This window comes from Hylobates moloch, unplaced genomic scaffold, assembly GCF_009828535.3.
Source record: "Hylobates moloch isolate HMO894 unplaced genomic scaffold, HMol_V3 SCAFFOLD_1, whole genome shotgun sequence".
Taxonomy (NCBI): Eukaryota; Metazoa; Chordata; class Mammalia; order Primates; family Hylobatidae; genus Hylobates; species Hylobates moloch.
Window position 1 is genome coordinate 139132757 of NW_026652276.1, and position 25866 is coordinate 139158622.

Below are 25866 nucleotides of genomic sequence, written 5' to 3' on the forward strand. Positions count from 1 at the left end.
CTTCTCTATGCTATCATAAATGGAATTGTTTCTGTAATTTTCGTTACAGATTGCTCATTGTTAGTGTGTAGAAATACAACCGTATTTTTGTGTGTTGACTTTGTATCCTGCTACTTTGCTGAATTATTTCTAACAGCTTTTTTTTTGGTGGAATCTTTAGGGTTTTCTACATATAACAACATACCATCTGCAAACAGAGATAATTTTACTTCTTGCTTTCCAATTTGGATGCCTTTTATTTCTTTTTCTTGCCCAACTGCTCTGGATAGACTTCCAGTACTATGTTGAATAGAAGCAATGAAAGCAGGCATCCTTGCCTTGTTCCTGATCTTAAAGCAAAAGCTTTCAAGTCTTTCACCATTGAGCATGTTCACTGTAGATTTTTCATATATGGCTTTTATTATGTTAAGGGAGTTTCCTTCTATTCCTAGTTTATTGAGAATGTTTTTTTTTTATCATGAAAAGGTGTTCAATTTTGTCAAATGAGTTTTCTGCATTCAATTGAGATGATCATGTGTTTTTTCCCCCTTCATCCTATTAATGCAATATATTGCATTAACTGATTTTTATATATTGAATAATCTTTGCCATGCAGGAATAAATCCTACTTGGTCATGGTATATAATCCTTTTAATATACTACTGGATTTGATTTGCTAGTATTTTGTTGAGAATTTCTTCATCAATGTTTATAAGGGATATTGGTCTATAGTTTTCTTGTCATGTCTTTGTCTGGCTTTGGTATCAGGATAATGCCGGTCTCAGAATAGATAAAAAGTGTTCCCTCCTTTTCAATTTTTTGGAAAGGTTTTAGAGGGACTGGGTTAGTTCTTTGAACGTTTGGCAGAATTCACCAGTGAAGCCATGAAGTCCAGAGCTCTTCTTTTTTGGGAGATATTTGATTAATGGTTAAATGTCCTTACTAGTTATAAATCTATTCAGATTTTCTATTTCTTTTTTTTTTGTGGGTATATAGTAGGTGTATATATTTATAGGGTACATGAGATGTTTTGATACAGGTATACAATGAGTGATCATCACATCAAGGAAAACGGGGTATCCATCCCCTCAAGCATTTATCTTTGGGTTACAGACAATCCAATTATACTCTTTGAGTTAAATTGCACAGTTAAATTATTATTGACTATAGTCACCCTGTTGTGCTATCAAACAGTAGGTCTTATTTATTCTTTGTAACTATTTTTTATACCAATTAAACATCCCCAACTCCACTCCCCCACTAGTTTGTAACCATCCTTCTACTCTCTTCTTTTTTTTTTTTGAGACAGGGTCTCACTCTGTCACCCAGGCTGTAGTGCAGTGGTGCAATCCATAGCTCACTGCAGCCTCAAACTCCTGGACTCTAGCAATCTTCTCACCTCAGTCTCCCAAGTAGCTAGACTACAGCCACGCACTACCATGTCTAGCTAATTTTAAAATTTTTTTGTAGAGACAGGGTTCGCTATGTTGCCTAGGCTGGCTCAGACTCCTGGCCTCAAGCAATTCTCCCACCTTAACCTCCCAAAGAACTGTGATTACATGTGTGAGCCACCATGCCCAGCCAGATTTTCTATTTTATTGTGATTTCATCTTGGTAGGTTTTGTGTTTTTAGAAATGTGCCCATTTCATCTAGGTAATCCTTTTTATTTCAGTTGGATTAGTAGTAATGTATCCACTTTCATTTCTGATTTTAACAATTTGAGTCTTCTCTATTTTTTCCTTAGTCTATCTAACTAAAGGTTTGTCAGTTTTGTTAATCTTTTCAATAACCAACTTTTGGTTTTGTTAATTTTCTGTATTGTTTTTCTATTCTCTATTTCATTGATCTCTGTTCTAATTTTCTTCATTTCCTTCCTTCTTGCTAGCTTTAGGTTTAGTTCTTCTTTTTCTAGCTCTTTACATTGTAAAATTAGGTTGCTGATTTGATAACTTTCTTGTTTTTTAATGTAACAATTTATAGCTATAAATCTCACTCTTAGCACTGCTTTCAGTGTTCCATAAATTTTGGTATGTTGTATGTTCATTTTAATTAATCTCCAAGTGTTTAATAGTTTCCTTTCTGATTTATTCTTTGATCCATTGGTTGTTTAAGAGTGTAGTGTTTAATTTCTACAAATTTGTGAATTTTCCAGTTTTACTTCTGTTCTAGATTTATAATTTTATTCCACTGTGTTAGGAAAGATATTTTATCTCATATCTATCTTTTTTTTTTTTTTTTTTTGAGATGGAGTTTCACTCTTGTTGCCCAGGCTAGAGTGCAATGGCACGGTCTCGGCTCACTGCAACCTCTGCCTCCTGGGTTGAAGCGATTCTCCCACCTCAGCCTCCCAAGTAGCTGGGACTACAGGTGCCCACCACCATGCCTGGGTATTTTTTGTATTTTAGTAGAGATAGGTTTTCACCATGTTCCAGGCTGATCTGGAACTACTGACCTCAGGTGATCCACCCCCCTAGGCCTCTCAAAGTGCTGGAATTACAGGCGTGAACCACCGTGCCTGGCCTGATATCTATCTTTTAAAATCATTTAAGACACTTAATTTGCAGCCTAACAAATGGTCTCTCCTGGAAAATGTCTCATGTGCATTTAGGAAGAATGTATATACTGCTGCTGTTGGGTAGAGTGTACTGTATATGTCTGTTATATACAGCTTTTTTGTGTTCTCTATTTCCTTCCTTATCTCCTGTCTGGTTGTTTCATCCATTATTGGGAGTAGGATATTTGATTCTTCAGCTATTATTATAGGTCTATTTCTCACTTTAATTCTGTCAGTTTTGCTTCATGCATTTTTATGGTCTGTTATTAGGTGAACTAATATCTGTAATTGTTATGTCTTCTTGCTCTATTGAACCTTGTATTAACATATAATGTCCTTTTTGTTTCTTGTAAACTTTTTGATTTAATGTCTATTTTGCCTGATGTTAGTAGAGCCACCCCTGCTTTCTTTTGCTCACAGTAGGAATATCTCTTTCCATCCTTTCACTTTCAACCGATTTGTCTTTATGGCTAAACTGAGTCTCTTGTAAACAGCGTACTGTTGGATCAGATTTTTAAAACTCCATTCTGCCAATCTCTGTCTTTTGATTGGAAAGTTTAATCCATTTACATTTGAAGCAATTACTGACAAGGAGGGATTTACTCTGTCATTTTGCTACTTGTTTTCTATATAGCTTTTTTGTACCTCATACCCTTTCTTTTCTGTTTAGTTGACTTTTTTTGTAGTGAAATGTTTAAATTTGTTTCTCATTTCCTTTTGTATATATTCTATAGCTATTTTCTGTGTGGTTACCATGGTGTCTTAGTCTTTTCGGGCTGCTATAACAAAGTATCTTTCACTAAGTAATTTATGAAATCAGCAGAAATTTATTTCTTAAATTTGTAGAGGCTGGGAAGTCCAAGATCAAGGCACCAGCAGATATGGTGTCTTGTGAGGGCTCGCTGTCTGCTTCATATGTGGTGGCTTCAAACTGCATCTTCACATGGTGAAAGGGATGAACAAGCTCCCTTAAGCCTATTTTATAAGGGAACTAATCTCATTCGTGAGGGCTCTGCCCTCATGATTTATCACCTCCCCAAAGGCCCAACCTTTTAATACTGTCACATTAGGGATTAGGTTTTGGTATATGAATTTTGAGGGACACAAACATTCAGGCCATAGCCCATAGGAATTACACTTAACATCCTAAAGTTATAACACTATGATTTTATAGTAGTTTAGATTCAATAACATACAAAATATCTGCTTTTTTACAGCTCCATCACCACTCCTTTTAGTTGTTGATGTGAACACATCACATCTTTATATATTGTGTGCCCCAAAACAAATTAATGTCTTTTAAATATACTAGTCTCTTAAATTATATATAACCCTAAGTATATAGTTACAAACAAAAGTTACAGTAACACTAGCTTTTAAACTAAAAAATTTAAGAATGTTTTGTCTTTTAAATCATGTAGAAAACAAAAAGTATAATTACAAACTGTTGTTACAATAATATTAGCTTTTATAATTGGCCATATAGTTACCTTTAGTGAGGTCATTGTTTCTTCCTATAGCTTCAAGTTACTGTCTCGTGTCCTTTCATTTGACCCTTTAGGACTCCCTTGGGTATTCTTGCAGGGCAGGTCTAGTGGTAACAAACTCCCTCAGCTTTTGTTTATCTGTGAATATCTTAATTTCTCCCTCACTTTTTAAGAATGGTTTTGCCAGATACAAAATTACTGCTTGACAGTTTTTTTCTTTTAGCACTTGGAATATATGGGCTCACTACCTTCTGGCCTTCAAAGTTCAGATGATAAATTTACTGATAATCTTACTGAGGATCGCTTGAATATGATGAGTCACTTCTCTCTTGCTGCTTTCAAGATTTTCTCTTTGCCTTTTGAAAATTTGATTATAGTGTTTCTTTGGTGTGGTTTTTTAGTTCATCTTACTTTACTGAGCATCTTGGATGTTTATATTCATGCCTTTCATCAAATTTGGGGAGTTTTGAGCTATTGTTTCTTCAGAGAGTCTTTTTTACCCTTTCTCTTTCCTTTCTCCTTCTAGAACTCCCACAATGAGCACATTAGTCTTCCTGATGGTCTCCTGCAGGTCTCTTAGGCTTTGTTCACTTTTAATTTTTTTTCTTTCTGTTCTTCTGACTCAATAATTTCAGTTGTCCTATCTTCAAGTTTGTTGATTCTTTCATCTGCCTGCTCATGTCTGCCTTTTGTTCCCTCTAGTAAATTTTTCATTTCATTTGTTGTATTTTTCAGCTCCAGAATTTGTTTTTTCCTCTTTATTGATACTTCCATTTTGTTCATACATCATTTTCTTGACTTTCTCCACATTTTCCTTCAGTTCTTTGAGCACCTTTAAGACAGTTGTTTTAAAGTCTTTGTCTAGTAGATGTCCCATCAGGTATTTTTTAAGAGCAGTCTCTATTGATTTGTTTTTTTTTTTCCTTTGAATGGGCCATACTCTCCTGTTTCTTTGTATGATGTGATTTTTTGTTGTTGCTGAAAACTCTACATTTTAATCTAATAATGTGGTAACTCTAGATATCAATTCTCTCTCTCCCCCAGGGTTTGCTGGTTTTTCTTATTGTTTTTGTTCATTTTATTTTTTTGATTGTTGTAGGCTGTTTCTGTGCTGAGAATCAGCCTAAGGTGTAATCTTAAGGTCTTGTTGGTCTTTTCTGAGCCTGTGCCTTTCCCTGGGCATATGTGGTCACTTTCTAATTTTCATCATATATGTAGTAGCCCTTGAATGTTCGTCTTTAATGTTTGGCTCCCAAATGGGAAAAAAAAAAAAAAAAAAAGGACAGAAGGAACAAAATGGCCACCAGCCCTTGAAATCCCCAGGAGGCCACTTCAGCCAAAGGGAAAGGGATTTACAATAACAGGAGGTGCAACAGTGGCTGCCCATCTCTTTATTTGTACCTCTGTGATCAGAAGCAGCAATAAGCAATCAGAGAACAGACTCCCCAGTATCTGGAGGACAGGGTTTTTTTTTTTTTTTGTGCCCACCTTGGCTCCTGCAAGCTATGTGCAAGCTGCTCCAGGAACACGTGCCCAGTTGCCTGCCATGGGGTGGGAGGTGGAGGATGAGTAGTTACTATTGTACTAAGAGCACAATTTACTGTCCAAGCTTTCCCCTGGAAGTTGCAAGCCTTTAATGAATCCCAGAGTTCCAAAATACATCAGACAAATTACATCAGACAGATTCTGCCAATGCAATTGTTGTCCACAGATTCCTGGTGCTTTCTCCTCTGCCATCTTCTCAGAATTCTCTCTACCTGTTAACAATATTGTGTATATTCTTCCTGTCTTTTTTCCTATGTATATATACTTCTTCCTTAACTACAATCATACACACAGTTTTGAACCTGTGATCATCTAAGAATCATTACTGCAATTCTTGCATCAGCTGTGGTTAGAAAAGGGGGATGCTTATCTGCTAGGGGATGTACTTTTTCCTCTGAGGAACTCATCCTAGCTTCCAGGAACCTAGCCTCTTACTTCCAGGTCATTTTCCTTGATGTTCCACACAGTTGCAGAATTGCCTGGTTTAACTGCAAGTGACTCTGTAGTCTGTCACATACTATTCAGAAATGGGGAGACTATTGTTCGACTGAATACATGTTTTCAAAGAAACAAAGGGCTTTTAGAGATGAGACCCTGTCACGTGCAGGGAAACATTGTGTCCAGGTTAGGAAATACTTCTGTTCAAGATGCCCTGGGTGAGACTAAAGGTGTTTCTTCAAAGACTGTCTTATCACAAAAGCAGCTGTCTGGCTTCCCGTCTAGTTCTGTTCATTTCTTGTAGGTACTAGTACTTGAATTGTGACTAAATTTGGCCAAAATCAATTATAACATTGGTGGGGAAAAAAAAAATCTCCAAGTGTGCTAAAAGAAACCATGTATTCTATAGATGAGAGACAATACTGAATTATGTTTTATACATGTTACTCAGTTTTTCTCACAGGCCATCATAACCAAGGAAGAATGGAAAGTGATTGGCATGACTGTTGCAGAATGTCAGAGTTGCTAAACTTGCTTCTATATGTAGTGGTGATTCCAGGGAAGCCCCCTTTTGTCACACTTCAGATTTTGAAATGTTGAGTGTTTCATTCTGGCTTGAAAAAAGGTCCACCAAATGGCTTTCCCTGAGGAAAAGGAGTGTGAGGAAAAATATAAAGCTGTTAAGGAGAAAGCATACCCTTACCATTTCTGTGCCCTCTGAGGAGAATTCCTGGTTTTACATTCAGAGACATGAAGCTTGTGTTACCTGAGAATTTCTGCCTTTGATGTCATCAGAGCTCTGCCCGACTGCCTCCGCTTGGAGCCAGGGACCAGGTGTACGGCCTGAAGGAAAAAAGAACAATCTCATTATCTATTGGCCCAGGGACCGGATGTGCATGTTTCACAGAGAAACTTTCTCTAAACCAGCACTTAAAGCAATGAAACCTTCAGGATCCTGGCCCTAGACTGTCTGTTTCCACCACTCCCAACTTCTATGTCAAAGACCATGGATGCAGAAGAGTCATGTCTAATACACTGAGAAGAGAACAAATTATTAAGGCCCATCATCTAAATGCACGTTAGAACTTCTTTACCAAAATATGCCATCTCCAGGGATGCTCATCCATTATTCACAATGTGCCCAGCAATACTAGGGCTGGCTAAAAAAGTAAAAGATGAGTAACTGCTGACAAATCAGGCCTCCCATCCATGAGGAACCAAATCATTCTCTCAAGTGTATTGTGCTTAAGTATTACACAAGTTACATATGAATATATTCTTATAGTTAAGAATTCAAAGAATAAAGAAGATAATGGAAAAAAACCTCAAAGTTCCTCTTCTTGTTCCGCCCCCAATCCCAATTTTCTATCCCAGAGTCACTATGGCTAAAAGCTTGGTGTTTATCTCTTCGATATTTTTTTTTCTTTTTGGTATTTCCATACATACATCTGTATATATACAGATACATGTTTTGGTTGGTCTACCCAAGTTTAAATCCCCATTCCCAGGTGTTCCAGAACTCTCCCTTCAATTGGTTATTCCAAATGGTGTTTCCTCTGCTGCACTGGTAGGACACCTAACTATTCTGTTTCTGTCATGAACTAGGCATTAAATAATCATATCCCAAAGTCTCCAGAACAATCCAGATTGCTGTGCTATTTAAAAAGCAACATGAAAAGCATGAATGTTCATTATAGATTATTTATAATAGTGAACAATTAATGACCTGTGTTCAACATAGGTTTTTAGGTAATGTAGGGTTCAGTATTACATGATGGAGTACTAAGCACCTGTTTTTTTATTGTTTTATTTTTCATTTTATTTTTGAGACAAGGTCTCCCTCTGTCTCCCAGGCTGGAATGCAGTGATATGATCATGACTCACTGCAGCCTCAACCTTCCAGACTCAAGTGATCGTTCCACCTCAGCCTCCTGAGTAGTTGGGATCACAGGTGTGCATCGCCACACTCAGCTAACTTTTAAAATTTTTTGTAGAGACAGGGTCTCACTATGTTTCTCAGGCTGGTCTCAAACTCCCGGACTCGAGTGATCCTCCCACCTTTGCCTCCCAAAGTTCTGGAATTGCAGGCATGCGTTACTGTACCCTACAAGAAACTGAATATTTACAAAGACTCATTTTGGAGAAATGAATTTGTATAAATAGAATGATCTGAACTATTTTAAAAATTCATTGAGAAATACATAATATTCTGAAATGTTTCCTTCTAAGTGGTAGAATCACCGTTAAAAAAAAAAACTCTTTTTTTTTTTTTTTGTTTTGAGACAGAGTCTTGCCACAGGCTGGAGTGCAGTGGTGCTATCTCAACTCACTGCAACCTCCGCCTCCCAGGTTCAAGCCATTCTGATTCCTCAGCCTCCTGAGTAGCTAGGACTACAGGTGCTTGCCACCATGCCTGGCTAATTTTTTTGATATTTTTAGTAGAGACAAGGTTTCGCCATGTTGGCCAGGCTTATCTCGAACTCCTGGGCTCAAGTGATCCTCCCACCTTGGCCTCCCAAAGTGCTGGGAGTATAGGTGTGAGCCACCATGCCTGGCCAAAAAACTCTCTTAAGAAACATTTTTTTCAACTTTTCTACAACATATATAATATATAAGTATTATAAAAACCTTTTAAGGTAAGGTACAATTTTTTAAATTGGACTATCATGTAGAAGGGTCTCTAAAACTTATAACACATTAATCAAATGGGCACTGTAATTTTCATTAAAACTTTTTAAATTAATGAGTGGACTTGTTCTAGAATAAAGATATTTTAGAGCAAAATATATAGTAACTGCTAGATTTTTAGCTAGTTTATTAATTGAGCAAAAAGTAAAAAAAAAAAAAAAAGAAGAAAACACTAATATACAGCCCCTTGTCTAATTGCATGTGAGAGGATAGCCTTGGAAATGACTGTTCTTAGGTTTAAGAAATTCCTGTCCACTACAGAAAGACCTTCTAGGCCAGGGGTCTGCAATCTTGGCTCTATTGACATTTGGGCTGTATAATTCTCTATTGTGGGGGCGGTCCTGTGTGTTGCAGGATGTTTAACAGCTTCCCCGGTCTCTACGCACTAGATGCCAGTAGCACACCCTAGCCCCCTGCTTGTGGCCACTTGTAACAACCCAAAAATGACTCCAGACATTGCCAAATGTCTCCTGGGAGGCAAAATTTCCCCTGTTTGGGAACCACTAGGCAATAAAATAGGCTTCACCATAGGTTAGCAATTCCCACTGGTTTTCTTTCTTTTCTTTTCTTTTCTTTTTTCTTTTTTTTCTTTTTTTTTTGAGACAGGGTCTTGCTCTGGAGTGCAGTGGCATGATCTCAGCTTACTGCAACCTCTGCCTCCCAGGCTCAAGCAATCCTGTCACCTCAGCCTCCTGAGTAGCTAGGACTACAGGTGCACACCACCACACCTGGCTAATTTTTTATATTTTTGGTAGTAAAAAATGGGGTTTCAAATAGAAAAATAGAAACATTAAAATAGAAACATGGGGTTTTGCCGTGTTGGCCAGGATGGTCTCAAACTCCTGAGCTCAAGTGATCCGCCCACCTCACCCTCCCAAAGTGTTCGGATTATAGGCATGAGCCATCGCACCTGGCTCTTCCCACTGGTTTTCATAAATATGACAAGAAACAATATTGGAGAGGTTAAAGGGGAATCAGTTTCTCCCTAAAACAGAAAGGCAAAGTCTGTCTTGTAAAAAAAAAAAAAAAAAAATCACTGCTGCTAGAAGTTGAGTGGCCAGGACTTAGTCAGGGTTTGTCGGAGTGCTTTTAATCCAAATATTCTCTTAAAGGGATTTTCCCTTATAAGATGCCACCAGAATCTCAGAATTCAAAAGCAGAGCCATTCTACTGAAATACTCCTTCACATAGGCTCCCTTCCCACAGAAGGGCTTTGCAGATTCACCAAATCAGGGGTTTTCACACTTGGGATACTGTAACTCATCAGGAGAAATATTGTTTACCTCTCTCCTCAATCTCAAGCACCTACTGCACTTAGGAGCAGGTTGAGTGGACACTGCTTCCGTCTCCTGTCCACAGATGGCTCCTCTTCCCTCCCATTCATAACCACCCAGAATAACCACCAGCCCTGGGCTGCAATTCCCTCCCAGAATAACCACCAGCCCTGGGCTGCAATTCCCTCCCAGAATAATCACCAGCCCTGGGCTGCAATTCCTGTGAGCCTGGGAAGGGGCTTTGAAGCAAATCTAACTGTCAGCTCTGGGCCAACACCGTCTAAGCTATGGGCTGCCCTGGCATCATAGAGACAGTACAACGTGGTGACACAGTGCAACGTGGTGCAAGGAGCGCTGGACCCTGGGGGCAGAGAACCTGGACTCTAGCCCCAGCTTTGCCACCAGCTGTAAACAGGGCAGGCCACTTTACTTCTGCTTGGCTTCTCTAGCTGTACAGGAAGGAGTTGGGCTGGCTGACCTCAAAGGGCCTTTCTTGTTCTCACTTCTCTAAGGGAAGGAAATGACAAGTGTGATTGGAAATGATCATTCTAGTATCTTCTAGGTTTAAACCTTAGAGACTGCGTATCTGGCCTTTCCTCTCATCCCCCACTGTTGCTGTCATCGTTCTGGTTGGTATGAGAGCCTCCATCACTCCTTCCTCAACTTCCACTCCTCGTAGAGAACTGAGCCCGCTCAGTCTCTAAGAGAGGTCACCCTACATACCAGCGGACCTCACTTCCTGTCCACAGGTGCTCAGGCCAGAGGTGAGCTAATCATATTCTCTCTCCCAACAACTTGCAATTTAAAATTTAGATTTCAAGATCGTTAAGAGCAATGTACATGTATTATAAAAACTTGAACTAATTAGTAAAGAAAATGAAAATCACCCAACTTTCACCATTGAGTAATAACCACTTTTAATATTTTCGTGTACAGGCTGGGCACAGTGGCTCACACCTGTAATCCCAGCACTTTGGGAGGCTGAGGCAGGCAGATCACTTGAGGCCAGAAGTTGGAGACCAGCCTGACCAACATGCCAAAACGGCATCTCTACTAAAAATATAAGAATTAGCTGGGCGTGGTGGCGCACACCTGTAGTCCCAGCTACTCAAGAGGCTGAGGCAGGAGAATCACTTGAACCTGGGATGCGGAGGCTGCAGTGAGACAAGATCGCACCATTGCACTCCAGCCAGGGCAACAGAGTGAGACCTAATCTCTAAATAAATGAATAAATAAATAAATAAAATATTTTGGTGTACATATTTCTAGTCTCTTCTCTCTTCTATTTGATCAACTTCTCCTTTTCTACATAGATACACAAATTTATTTATTTTTTACAAAACGTAGATTTTATTTTATATACTTTTTTGTATACATTTTTTGGTATTGTTTTTCTGTAACAAGGTGTTTTTACGTAAAAAGGTAAACATTTTCCCATGTCACTAAATATTTGATAGCCCCATTTTGTAATGGTTACATAGCATTCCATTGTGTGTCTCTGCCTCCATTTATTTAACCCCAATACTGGAGATGTGTGCTATTTCCAAATTGTTTTATTATGTAAACGGTTCAGCAATGCATATATGAGTGAACATTCAAATTTATTAATTCAACAAATACGTAAGGAGTGTCTGTGTACCTCACTTTATTCTGAGAGCTGGAAATAAGCCAGTGAATAAAAACTGCTGCAGTCTCTGCCATTCAGGGCCTTACACTGTACTGCGGAGGCAGACAAGTAACAGGTAAATAATGTCTGAAGGTGATGAATGCTTTGAAGACAATTAAAAAACAGTGTAAAGAAAATACAAAGTGATAGGGCAGGAAGAGCTTCTGTCTTATACAGGGTAGTCAGGGGAGACCTCTCTGATAAGTTACTGCCATGGATTGAATCATGTTTCTCCAAAATTCATATGTGGAAGCCCTAGCCCCAGTATGATGGTATTTGGAGGTGTGGCTTTTGGCAGGTCATTAGGTGTAAATGAGGTCATGAGGATGAGACACTCATGATGGGATTAGTGCCCTTATAAAATAGGACACCAGGAAACTTGTGTGGCACCAAGTGTGTACACAGTGAGAAGGTGGCCCTCTGCAAGCCAGGAAGAGAGCCCTCCCCAGAAACTAAATTGACTAGCACCTTGATCTTGGACTTCTCAGCCTCCAGAACCATGAGAAAATAAATTTCTGTTGTTTGTGCCACCCAGTCTATGGTATTTTGTTATGGCAGCCTGAGCTAAGACAAGTACCATTTAATCAAAGATCAAGAGGAAGTAGGGAGACAGGCATGTGGATATTTGGAGAAAGTATACGAAAAAGTACATAAAATAAAATCTAAATTTTGTAAAAAATAGTTTGTATATTTAGGTAGAAAAGCAGTTGATCAAATAAAGAGAGAAAAGACCAGAAATATGTACACCAATGTATTAAAAGAGGTTATCATCACTCAGAACCAGGTATCAGAAGGAACAGCAAATGCAGAGCCCAGGAGCAAATGTGTGCTTGGAATGTTCTGGAAATTGCAGGTGTTGTTAGGGCACAATGAGGTAGGAGGGGAGTGGTGAAAGGGGAGGGAGGAGGTTCACGTAGGTCTTATGAACCATGATAGGAATTCCCAGTTGATTTGGGGCGAGATGGGGATTCCCTGGAGGATTCTGAGCAGAGGGGAGCGACTGGACTTGGGCTGTAGACAAATCACTTGGGCTGCAGTGTGAAGCAGTGGAGCCTGTTAGCAGGTTCCAGCAACAATTCGGATGAGGAATGACAGTGGCTTAGGGCAGAATGGGAGTGGCAGAGGAGGTGAGAGAGATCAGATTCTGGATGCATTTCAAGGAGACACCCGAGTTCACTGGTAAGTTGGATGCAGGAGTAGACGACTCTGAAGTGTGTGGTGTAACAATAAACTGAGAAGGAGTCAGTGTGCAGTGGAAGGAGAAAGGAGAGAGCTGTCATAAAATCTAAATGAAGAAGTGTTTCAGAAAGAGGGAGTGACAAGCTGAGGTTAGAGCCTCTGACACTGTAGTTGGCAACATGGAGTTTCACTGGTGGCCTTGGTAAGAGCGCTTACCATGGTGCAGAGGGGAGAAAGCCTGGGAGGACTTGGCTCCAGAGAGAACATGGGGTGGGGAAGTGGAGACAGTGTTGGCTAAGAGAAGAGCAGAAAAATGGCTCAGGGACCAGAGTAGGTCCAGGGAGATAGTTTACAGACATTACAGCACCTTCATGGGTTCAAAGAAATAAAGGATTGTCCTGGAAGGACGGAAGCTGTGGTAAAAGAGTGGAATGCTGGAAGACAGCTTTTGAAGAGGTATGGTCAGCAGTAAAAACCAGGCTTCACCAAGGAAAGCTCATCAGGGCAGAGGCTCTTACTCCCCAGCTGCCTTCCGCAAAGATGGAAATAAATACCCTCCTACTGGCAGTGTGCTTTATCCTCCAGATTCTCTCAGTCTTAGGGCATCTAATCCTTTAATTTTTATGACATGAACTGTTCCATACTGTTGAAGTTACTGCAGTGCCTAATGGAGAGGTTCCATCGCTAATGGAAATAACGGTGGGTAGTTTTACTGTTAAGTGTAAAGTAACTCTATTTTAAAATAGGAGTTCAATCACAAAGAGACACCACCTCACACCTGTTAGAATGGCCACTATACAATAAAAATAAAATAAAAAACAGAAAATAAAAATTATTGGAGAGAATATAGAGAAATTGAAACCCTTGCACACTGATGGTAGAAGTGTAAAATGGCCCAGTAGATATGAAAACGGTATAGCATTTCCTCAAAAAATTAAAAATGGAATTACCATATGATCCAGCAATTCTACTTTGGGTATTGAAAGCAGGGACTTGAACAGATATTTGTACTTCCATGTTCAGAGCATTCACAAAAGTTAAGAGGCGGAAGCAGCCCAAATGTCCATCAACGGATTAATGGATAACAAAATGTGGTACATCCATACAATGGAATACTATTCAGCCTTAAAAAGGAAATAAATTTTGACATATGCGACAACATAGATGAATTTTGAGGGCATAAGCTAAGTAAAATAAACCAGGCTTAAAAAGACTAATGCTATATAATTCCACTTACATGAGGTACCTAGAGCAGTCAAATTAATAGAGACAGAGAGTAGAAGGGTACTGCCAGGGGCTGGGGGAAGAGGAGAATGGGGAGTTGTTCAGGACTTGGGATATAAACACAATTATGTTTGAAATGTGAATTTTTCAAGCACATGTGAAGTACTTATTTATCTAAATCTCTCCAAAGGGTAAGGGCCTCAGTGAGTATCTGTTGATAGGAAGATGATATCATTCTTTCTACCATCCTTATGTTAACAAATATTTGTGACCTTTGCATTTTTCCCAAAATTTCTACTGACAGTTTTTGTTCACTTTCTTTTTATTGTTGTAAAATACACATAACATAAAATTTACCATTAGTGACATTTAATACATTCACAGTGCTGTGCAACCATCACTTCTATAAAGTTTCACAATGTTTCTATCACCCCAAAAGGAAAACTTAAAAATAATTTTTTTTTTTGGGACAGAGTCTTGCCCTGGCACCCAGGCTGGAGTGCAGTGGCACTATTATGGCTCACTGCAACCTCCACCTCCCAGGCTCAAGCAATCCTCCCACCTCAGCCTCCCAGGTAGCTGGGGCTATAGGCATGCACCACCACATTCGGCTAATTTTTGTATTTTTTTGTAGTGATGGGGTTTCGCCATGTTGCCCAGGCTGGTCTCGAGCTCTTGAGCTCAAGCCATCCACCTGCTTTGGCCTCCTAAAGTGCTGGAATTACAGGCATGAGCCACCGTACTCAGCCTAAAATTTTTTCAGAGAGAGGATCTCACTGTTGTGCAGGTTAGAGTGCAGTGACACAATCATAGCTCATTGCAGTCTCAAACTCCTGAGCTCAAGTGATTCTCCTGCATGAGCCTCCCCAGCAGCTGAGACTATAGGAGCACACCACCATGCCTGGCTAATTAAAAAAATTTTTTTTGTAAAGACAGAGTCTTGCTTGTTGCCCTGGCTGCCAAAAGAAAGCCTTGCATCCATCAGTACTCACTCACCATTCCCTTCTTCCCCTTCTCTCTGGAAACCACTAATCTATTTTCTGTCTCTGTGGATTTGCCTCTTCTGGACATTCCATCTAAATGAAATTATACAATATGTGGCCTTTCGTTTCTGGATTCTTTCACTTACATAATATTTTCAAGGTTTGATATAGTTTGAATATGTGTCCCCACCAAATCTCATGTTGAACTGTAATCCCCAACTTAGAGGTGGGGCCTGGTGTGAGGTGTCTGAGTCATGGGGGCAGATCCCTTATGGCTTGGTGCTGTCCTTAAGATAGTGAATTCTTGCAAGATCTGGTTAAGTGTGTGGCACCTCCTCCAAACACTCTCCCTCTTGCTCCGCTCTGTCATGTGACACAAGTGCTCCTCATTCGCCTTCTACCATGACTGGAAGCTCCCTGAGGCTTCCCAAGAAGCAAATGCTGGCATTATGCTTCCTGTACAGCCAGCAGAACTGTGAGCCAATTAAACCTCTTTTCTTGTAAATTACCCAGTTTCAAGTATTTCTTTATAACAATGTGAGAACAAACTAACACAAGGTTTATCCATGTAGTAGCAATGTATCAGTGCTTCCATCCTTTTTCTTGTTGAATCATATTCCATTGTATGGCTACACCACATTTTGCTTCTGTGTTCATCAGTTATTTCCACCTTTTAGCTATTGTGAATAGTGCTGCTATAAATATTTGTGTACAAGTTCTTGTTTGAACACGAGTTTTAAATTCTTTTTAGCCTATACCCAAGAGTGGAATTGATGGGTCATAATGGTAATTATATGTTTCACTTATTGAGGAATCTAATGCATTTTAAAAACATCAGGAAAAAAAAACTAGGCTGGGTGCAGTGGCTCACCCACCCAACACTTTGGGTTGCCGAGGTGGGCGGATCAATTGAGGTCAGGAGTTCGAGACCAGCCTGGCCAACAGGATGAAACCCCGTCTGTACTAAAAATACAAAAATTAGCTAGCTGGGTGTGGTGGTGCATGCGCTACTTGGGAGGCTGAGGCAGGAGAATTGCTTGAACCCAGGAGGCAGAGGTTGTAGTGAGCCGAGATCACACCACTGCACTCCAGCCTGGGCAAACGAGTGAGACTGTCTCAAAAAAAGAAACAAAACAAAAGCGAAAAACAACAACAACAACAACAAAAACACACACACACAGAACACAAAACTAAACAAAGCCATTCAATCAATGGAAGAAAACAGCAAACACCTGCAGAGTGGAGACAGTGATGATGGCTAGTGGAAGAGCTAAGCGTGTGTGCTCGTGTGTGTGTCTTTGTGTGTGTGTGTGTGTGTGTCAGAGAGACAGCAAACAAGCAGGCAGGGACAGAGGGCACAGAGGCGACCACAGTGCACGAGAACACACTCATCTGATGGAAACAACACTGTCTCCCAGACCACGAAGAACTCGTCTTGGGGAGCCAGGTCAACAGTGAACAAGAAGAAAACTGGTAAGGAGAAATGTCATCAGACAGGCATACACCACATCTGATTCACACTAATATAATTAACAAGGTTCTGCACTAGGGCTCACAGGGATGACAAGAACATGCATATTTAATTTTGCTGGGAGGCTGGTGGAGTACTTCGTGTCCACCGATGCCACATCAATCTAAAACAGTATCTTAATTTTGAAATTGCACTTGCCCTTTCAAGTCTGTACAATGTCAGTTCATTTAATAGGCTCTTTAAAAAACTGCTCCTTTGTAAACATCAGGAGATTATTTTTGGTGCACAGACTGCCAATTGCGCCCTCCTGGCAAGCTGTGTGCGGTGAGGGGGTGTAGCTTTTCTTCTCTTCTTGAGGGTGTGAGTGAGCACCATGGGCATAAAATGCAGCTAGCTGTAGATTAGAACTGACTGAATCTGAAGGTTGAGGGACCTCACAGCACATTACTGAGAAAGACTGAAGAGCAGAAAGAGGTTTTTAGGAATCTGTTTTCTGGAATGATTTAGGGCAGATCAGCAAAACATGACCAGCAGACCAAATCCAGCCCACACCTGTTTTTGTAAATAAAGTTTTATTGGAAGACAGCCATACCCATTCATTTATGTATTGTTTATAGCTGCTGACAGATTTAATAATCAGCAGAATTGAGTAGTTACAATCAAGACCTGCATTACTTCAAATAGGTATTCTCTGGTCCTTTACAGCAAATGTTTGCTGACCTCTGGTTTAGGGTATAGGTTACAATTTAAAAGCCTTCAGGGGCCAGGTGGGTGTAAGGGAAAGCTGTGGGGCTTATGGCATGAACATGGCCAGTCGGCAAACCCTGCCTCAGGGGAAGGAAAGGAGCCTGAATGAGCTAGTAGCTGGGATTCTGTACATGTGCATTTTCCAAGGGCACAGTTATTTCAATACTGCCAATAAGTATACTGAACTAAATTAAGAAAAACAGTATCCATTCTTGATTTACAACTTGGTGACAGTATAATAAAAGGAATTCCTTACTTCCCCCTTCAGCTGTCTGTCTAGGTCACCAAGGTCAAATCCCATTTATTAAATGCTTGCACAGACCTGGCTGTCTGGGAGGGACTGAGTTGACCCTGTTCATTGGCAGCTTAAAGCCTCCTGTCACACAGACAGACCTACTTCACGCACCCCGGCCGACATCATGGCCATGTCCTTCATTGTTCTATATTTCCATCTCCAAACTAATGGCCAGCAAATCAAGTCCTTCCCCTTGCCCCACCCTGTCAGCCCCAGACCTGTATATCCTGCGCTCCACCTGCTACATGGCATCTCCCCCTTGTAGCCCTCCAGCCACCTCCCCTCACCATAAATGAGAGGAATCCCATCACCTCCCCCTGAAACCTCCAGTTCCTTCTTGGTGTCACATCCTCCATCCAGCCCAAGGCAGGCACTCCTGGGACCCTGGCTCCTCCACTTTCCTTGATCCCATCTGTGACTGGTTCTCCAAACCCTGATCACTCTGAGGACCTCCTCCATCCATCTTCCCTTGCACAGACTCTTTTTTGTTTTTTTTTTTTAGATGGAATTTTGCTCTTGTCACCCAAGCTGGAGTGCAACGGCACAATCTCAGCTCACTGCAACCTCTGCCTCCCAGGTTCAAGCAATTCTCCTGCCTCAGCCTCCCGAGTAGCTGGGATTACAGGTGTATGCCACCACACCCGGCTAACTTTGTATTTTTAGTAGAGACAGGGTTTCACCATGTTGACCAGGCTGGTCTCAAACTCCTGACCTCAGGTGATCCGCCTGCCTCGGCCTCCCAGCATAGACTCTTATAATAGCTGGCTAACAGATTCCCTGACCCTGGTCTCTACCTCCTCTGATCAAGCCACTGGTTATCTGTCTCAACCTGCATCTCATCACATCTGTTCTCAGAGTTCACCACGGCCAAATGGAACTGGCCCTGGTTCAGACAGATGTGGGTTGAAAATTCCTGGCTCTGGCTTTAATCTGCTGTGAGGCTTTAGGCAAGTCACTTGGCCTTTTCCCTGTCTGGAAACTCTCTGCATTAAGGACAAATGATAAGGTATGCAAAGCACCTAGAACAGTGCCAGGCACGAACATCCACAGCATCCACCACAGGGTCCATGACGGCCCTGGAATTGTCGTTTAATGTTTTCACTGACAGCTCTTCCCTGCTTACAGGTTCACACTCCAATGCCTTAGGCGGGACACAGACTGTTAGAAGGCATCCTTATCTCCTTGTCCCCGTCGGTTCATGCGCAGGCAGCCCCCTGCAGCCTGGCTCCTTCAGCCCACTCTGAGATCCAGCTGCCTGTTGATGAAGGGGGTCCCTTGGCTCTGCTCTCTCTGCCATGTGGAAAGTCCCATGAGGCACACTCTGTAACTGCAGGGGGCCAGGCTCAGTTTCCTCATGTGTGAGTCCTGCTGCCTGAGGGAGTAAAGGAGCCTAATTCTGGGTGCAGTATTAGGAGATCTGCTGTTGGGGAACATAAACTGTGTCTTCCAATAAGAACACAAACACTTAGGTTTTCATCGAGCTGATTCCTGTGCATATTTCACAAGATGGGAAAAGGGGTGTTGTATATGGACACACACTCCCACCCTTGTACCTCCGGCAGCCTGTATGGTTTTACCTAGCCAGGCACCTTGGGCTCTGATGTACCACGTGGGACAGATGGTTCCTACATGCACCCAGCACAGTCACGCTCTCTCCTGGCTCTGTCCTGTCCTCAGCCTGGATGCCTTCCCACCCACATGGAACTGTGACCCTCTCTCTCTGGCTTTCAGGCCCCCAGCATCCACCTGCACCCCCTTGGCACTCTAAACAATCACTGATTAAGACACTTTTATGGGGTCTAATTCTCCTCTATCTCAGGAGTGTGTGTGGTGGGTGCGTGGTGGAGGAGACCTTGTTTCTTACACTTTGCAGCCTCGGGTGCCTGCTGCATGACAGGCGGTTCATGTGAGTGTGCTGAACTGAGCAGAGATGAGAGATGGACACAGTGCCTGTCTTCCCCTGTTGCTGGCCCTTCATGTTCTATTTAACCTTCAGCGGGTGGGATTGCCCTCCAACCTCCTTCATACTAATTCCTTTCTCTCTCTCTCAACTCAGAGCAGTTGGTATTTACATATTATTACAAAGGGCACACAAGGTTATATCTCTAAATGTACAGCTATACAGAGCAGCAGAGAGATGTCCCAGTGGACCCAGAGATGAACATCCACCTGAGCACAAGGCAGGCCCATGTTCCCCCAACTTGACCACAGGGCAGGCCCACTTTCCCCTGACCAGCACACAGGGCAGGCCCGTGTTCCTCACTCCTGAGTACAGGACCGGCCCGTGTTTCCCAGACCTGACCACAGTGCAGGCCCGTGTTCCCCCGACCTGAGCACATGGCAGGCCTGTGTTCCCCACACCTGAGCACAAGGCAGGACCGCGCCCCCTCCACCTGAGCACAGGGCAGGCCCACGCTCCCTCCACCTGAGCACAGGGCAGGGCTGTGCCCCCTTCACCTGAGCACAGGGCCCTGTGTTCCCCCCACCTGAGCACAGGGCAGGCCCGCGCCCCCTCCACCTGAGCACAGGGCAGGCCCGCGCCCCCTCCACCTGAGCACAGGGCAGGCCTGCATTCCCCTGATGTGAGCACAGGGCAGACCCTCGCCCCCTCCACCTGAGCACAGGGCAGGGCTGTGCCCCCTTCACCTGAGCACAGGGCCCTGGGTTCCCTCCACCTGAGCACAGGGCCCTGGGTTCCCCCAATCTGAGCACAGGGCAGGCCCACATTCCCCCCACCTGAGCACGGGGCAGGCCCACGCCCCCTCCACCTGAGCACAGGACAGGCCCGCGCCCCTTCCACCTGAGCACAGGGCAGGGCTACACTCCCTCCCCCTGAGCACAGGGCCCTGGGTTCCCTCCATCTGAGCACAGGGCAGGCCCACGCCCCCTCCATCTGAGCACAGGGCAGGCCTGCCTTCCCTCTGCTCTGCAGGAAGCTGAGTTCTGCAGAAGGGACTTCACTAAGGTCCCTCTGAAAGGAGACGGGCAAAGAGCCTGGCTCACGATTCCTGGTCTTAGGCTAACCCTGGACACTGATTTTCCATCTGGGTCCACAGAGGTCTGGAATGGGGGCTTACTTAGGCTGTGGGGTGGGAACGCATTTGACACTCACTCCATAATGTTGACTCTGGCTCCTGCCCAATCTGACTGGCCCAGTACCAGACAAGAATTGGCTCCTCCACCTCATCACCTCATTCTCTCTCTTTTTATTTTTTTTGGATACAGAGTCTCACTCTGTCACCAACGCTGGAATGTAGTGGCAGGATCATAGCTCACTGCAGCCTCCAACTCCTGGGCTCAAGCAATCCTCCCACCTCAGGCTCCCAAGAAGCTGGGACTACAGGTGTGCACTACCACACCTGGCTAATATTTTGTAGAAATGGAATCTTGCTATGTTGATAAGGCTGGCCTTAAACTCCTGGCCTCATGTGATCCTCCTGCCTCAGCCTCCCAAAGTGCTGGGGTCACAGGCATGGATCATGCCTGGCTTATCTCTCTACTCTTAAGGCTGAACAGTTAAGCTGGGTTAAATGTCCTCTCTTAAAGTCTGACAATAAAAAAATAAAAATAAAATAAAATAAAGTTTGACCACATAATGAAATCAGGAGAAGGCGGGCCCTTATTGGGCTATTATTCTCAACCTTGGCTGTACGTTGGAATGACCTGTCAGCTTTTAAAAATCCTGACACCTCGATATTCTGATTATGTGGTTTAGATGTAGCCTGGCCTTCAGGATTTGTAAAAGCTCCTTAGAGGTCATTCTAATATGTTGCCAAGGTTGAGAACCATTGACCTAAGGACATTCTCCATGTCATGATTTGCCAGAGTTCTGAATTAGGGGTTTTCAGGTTCTTCATCAGCGATTGATGCAAAATATCCTATTTTGCTGTTATCTGGGTTGGTTAGTTCCCTTATCAAAAGCCCCAGGGAGGAGAGGGATGAGTGGTAAGTTTAGGCATCCAAATCTGATGCCAAACAGTTACCCTTGGTGTTCTGTAAAAATCTCTAAATGAACACTTAGGTATCAGGAGAAATCAATGTCCTGAAAGTTCCAGAACTATGCACAGCACTACATCCTTGCAGTGGTACAGTGAAATCATGACATCATCCTTTAGACAGTCTGTGACCAACTGATGCACAGCGGGCACCTAATTTTGAAGGGTCAAGAAATGCCAGAAGTCTTATCCAGGTGGTACTTACTTCTGGGGATCTTGCTGGGGTAAATCTTCTGGCATGGTTTATATTCATCCGGAGGGGGAAAGTCTTCCACAGAATGGAACGTGAATTTGGACTCAAAGTCATCTGCACACATGTGAAATGGAAAGAGTTACTCAGGTTACTGTCATGACCCAAGTTTTGATCATTTCCAGGAGCACAGAGATTACTCTGACTACATCCACCGTTTTCTATTTGCCTGCTCAGTGCAAGGATTTTAACAACAGGGCCATTCTCCCTAAGACATCCATTCACCTCGCAAGTTTTACTGGTTGGTTGGGATGGAGGGAAGCAGGAAGAGGGAAATCCAGTCACTCCCTGTTACCCACCTGAACATCCTCCAACCAATAACACCATAAGGAAGCTGCTAAAGGGGTGGAAGTGGCACGGGGCTCTCCAGGGTCCAGAATCAGAGGTGGGGATCCTGGTGCCAACAAGGAACTGGCAAAGCCCCAGCAGCCTGAAGCACCTGAGAAGCTCCTGGGAGAGTTTCCAGGGGAGGGAGAGGTGGGCAGAATGACTGGGGAATGGAGGAGCATGGCCTGTGTCTAGGGTGGGACCTGAGCTCCACAAAGCAAACAGCTTCTGCTCTGGGATCTGTTGGCAGGAGGGGAGGGCTCCTGTGGCCCTTTCATGGGCTGAGCCCCTGCTTTGTGATCTGGGCCTTTGCTGGACACTAGCCCAGCACACAGAAGGGATCCAAAGATTCCACGGCTTCACATCTGACCCCAGGTGACTTTCCTTCCTACCTCCATATTTGTACTCAAAATGTCCCTCTGCCTGGTGGGCCTTCTATGTATTCTTTCTCCTTATCCATATCATTCTACTCTTTCAGGCTTATGCATTGATTTCTCCATAGACACACACACACACGCACATGCACACGCGCACACACACACACACACACACAGTTTAAATGTTGCTTTTCTTCCCTTTCTCTAATCTGAATTAGAAGGCTAGAGAGTGGGCCTTGAAACTATGCAGAAAGCCTTGAAAGGAACCCTATTTAACAGAACCTATGGGCTGGTTGGTGCTGGAGTGAGCCCCTGTTCATGAAAGAAGCATGCACCCTGATATGGCAGCACTGTGGCCAGCAAACTCTCTCTCCAGAGATTGGGAGAATCACTTTCCTACTGGCAGCCAAACTGGCAGAGGGTGCACCCCACTTACCGATGATGTGCAGGCTTCCATTTCGCAGTTGACCTCCAGGCTGCTGCGTCGGGGTCCAGGCTGTGGCCTGCTGGCTCTTGCTTGAAAGCTCTGTGGTGGGTGATCTCGCAGGGGGTGCTGGAGGTGGATTTAGCTTTCCCCCACCGGCCCCTTACAGAGAAGATGATGGTGTATTCAGAAACACGGATGGGAACGGTGGATGCTATAACCTTATGTTATATTAGGCATTTCCATCTTCAGATGTAATATGATATAGCGAGTAAAAGGGCAACCTCTGGAGCCAACCTGCTTGGCAGCGAATTGTAGTTCTCCCGTTGGGATAAGTAACATAGCCTCTTTGTGTTTTAGTTTCCTCATCTGTAAGATGGGAGTAGTAATAGTACACCCACTTCCCAGGGTTATTGAGAAGATTCAATGAGTTGAATTTAAGTTGAGTGGCATGTAGTAAGTCCTCAACAAATGTTAGCTGCTGCAATAGTATTAATGATGGTGATAACCTTCATCATCGGGTACAGCCCAAAGCAGGGGAATCACTGGAGGGTGGTAAGAACAGGAAGGGCTGCCTGTAGAAGAGGCCCAGAGGGAGGCTTGAAGAGGGAGCGGTCAGGGGCCTGTTCTGCCCCTGTGTCCTGGCTCACACTGGTTCTCCAGCACTGCAGATGCTGGTTTCTCCTTCCAGTCCACCTAAATCTTACGTGCCCACCAGGGCCGAACTTGAATCCAACCTACTTCCTCTCTGATCATGCCTGAGAGGCTATCTCCTTTGCCAGTACTTTCCTGTATGGTTCATCTGGCAACCCAAAATCTGACATCCCGGCACACCAATGCAGGGGTTCCACTGCCGCTTATTTCTTCAGTGGCACTGCAAACATCACCTTGCTTCTTGAAACGATGACAATTACATTATTACTATCTGTGCTAAGATGTTCACAATTAGTACCTCTCTCTTTTCCCCCCATGTTGGGCTAAAGTAGAAATTGCCCTTATTTTGAACATGGACAAACCAAGTTTCAAATCCAAAAATGCAAAGAAGAAGGCCAGATATGAATCCCCATCCTAGCCTGGGGCTCACTACTCTGGAGCAGATGAAGGGGCCCCAGCTGCAGCAGGCATTCTCAGTCATCACCCGCCATCCTCGCGCCTCATGTCCCTTCAGCATCTGCCCATCTTCCTTTCTTCCTCCCAACTGACTTCCTCTCCCTTTCTGGTCTTCCCTTTCTGGGCACAAGGATCTATGAGGAATTTACTTGCTCCCACATGCAGTAAAAGGACGGCAGCCCCTCTTCTGGGTGAAAGCTGCCCCACTGTGTGGTAAGGAAATAATACTGCTGGAGCTGAAGTTACGTGCAAACCCTTTATGCAAATTTCTCATTTTATATTCCTAATAATCCTATGTGAAAGGTGTTATTAGTAGGCCCATTTGTCAAATAAAAAAAATCAGTATTAAAAAAAACAAACCCAAGTGGTGTGAGTTTCCACAGGAGTGGGTGGGGAACCCAGGATTTGAATTCATAGCCCTCTGAATCAAAAGCCTTGTTTTTGTTGGCCAGGCGTGGTGGCTCACACCTGTAATACCAGCACCTTGGGAGGCTGAGGTGGGCTGATCACTTGAAGTCAGGAGTTCGAGACCAGCCTGGCCAACATGGTGAAACCCTGTCTCTACTAAAAATACAAAAATTAGCCAGGTGTGGTGGTGCATGCTTGTAACCCCAGCTACTCGGAAGGTTGAGGCACGAGAATCACTTGAACCTGGGAGGCGAAGGTTGCAGTAAGCTGAGATCCTGCCACTGCACTCCAGCCTAGGTGGCAGAGTGAAACTGTGTCTCAAAAAAAAAAAAAAAAGCTTTGTCTTTTTCGTCACATCATACATATTTGAAAATAACAAATATCAGAAGGGGTTTACCAGTCCAAATGCTGGCCCTCATGGTGACCAGTCAATTGAGAAGAGAATGATTAAAACTTTACCTCTTGTAATCAAGAGGCTTAAAAATATCTTTGCTCTTTGCACCAGGAATTCCCTTTAAGACACCAATACTTTTAGAAAAATATCAAAAACGTGGATTAAAATCTCTACAAAAGTATTTCTTGCAATATTGTTCATAATAACAAAAAATGGAATCAACTTAGATATCTAACATGAGGAATATGGAATATATTGTCATACTTATAAAGACATTTTAACAATTTGATAAAATTGTTTTTAATATAATATTAAATAAAAAACAGAACACAAAATTGTATGCTAAAAATAGTATTAACCATGTAAACATGTACATATATTCAGAAAAAAGAATTAAAGAAACCTATCCAAATGGCAATTTTCATCTCTGGGTGATGTTATTATGGGTGATTGAATTACTTAATTTACTCAGAGACAGCAGCATCTGGCTCTGTCATCCAAGCTGGAGTACAATGGCACAATCATAGCTCACCACAGCCTTGAACACCTAGATTCAAACGATCCTCCTGCCTTAGCCTCCCAAGTAGCTGGGACTATAGGTGTCTGTCACCATGCCTAGCCAATCTTTTATTTTTATTTTCTGTAGAGATGGGGTTTCGCTATGTTACCCAGGCTGGCCTAGAACTCCTGACCTCAAGCCATCTTTATGCATGGGCCTCCCAAAGCAGTGGGATTACTGGTGTGAGCCATCCGTACCTGGCCAATTTGAATTTCCTTCTATTTGCTCTGCAACAAGCTTGCATTATTTTTAAGTCAAGAAAATACTTTTAAGAAGCTTTCTGCATCAAAAGATTTTCTAAAAGACAAAGGAATATGTGTGTTGGGGGTGTGGATGTGGATGTGTGTGTTATGAGTGTGCATATGTTTGAGTGTGTCTGCATGTGTGGATGTGGGTGTGTCTGTGGACATGTGGAGGTACTTTCCATTCACAGGGGCACTAAAACTGAATGAAGCCTCCTACTAGAGGGATCAAGGAAATCAGCCATGGGG

At 42.9% G+C, this 25866-nt stretch overlaps 1 protein-coding gene across 4 annotated transcripts in view; it reads right to left on the bottom strand.

The window, feature by feature from the left end:
• The window catches only part of WIPF3 (WAS/WASL interacting protein family member 3), a 111791-nt gene that overhangs the window by 6310 nt on the left and 79615 nt on the right, over window positions 1–25866 (bottom strand). For all 4 annotated transcript variants that reach the window (XM_058446063.1, XM_058446055.1, XM_058446068.1 and 1 more), the window contains exons 6-8: window positions 22917–23066; window positions 21732–21833; window positions 6771–6847 (exon numbers count right to left, since the gene is read on the bottom strand). In XM_058446063.1, coding sequence (XP_058302046.1) covers window positions 6771–6847; window positions 21732–21833; window positions 22917–23066 — 329 coding nt within the window. The remainder of the gene's footprint in view (window positions 1–6770; window positions 6848–21731; window positions 21834–22916; window positions 23067–25866) is intronic.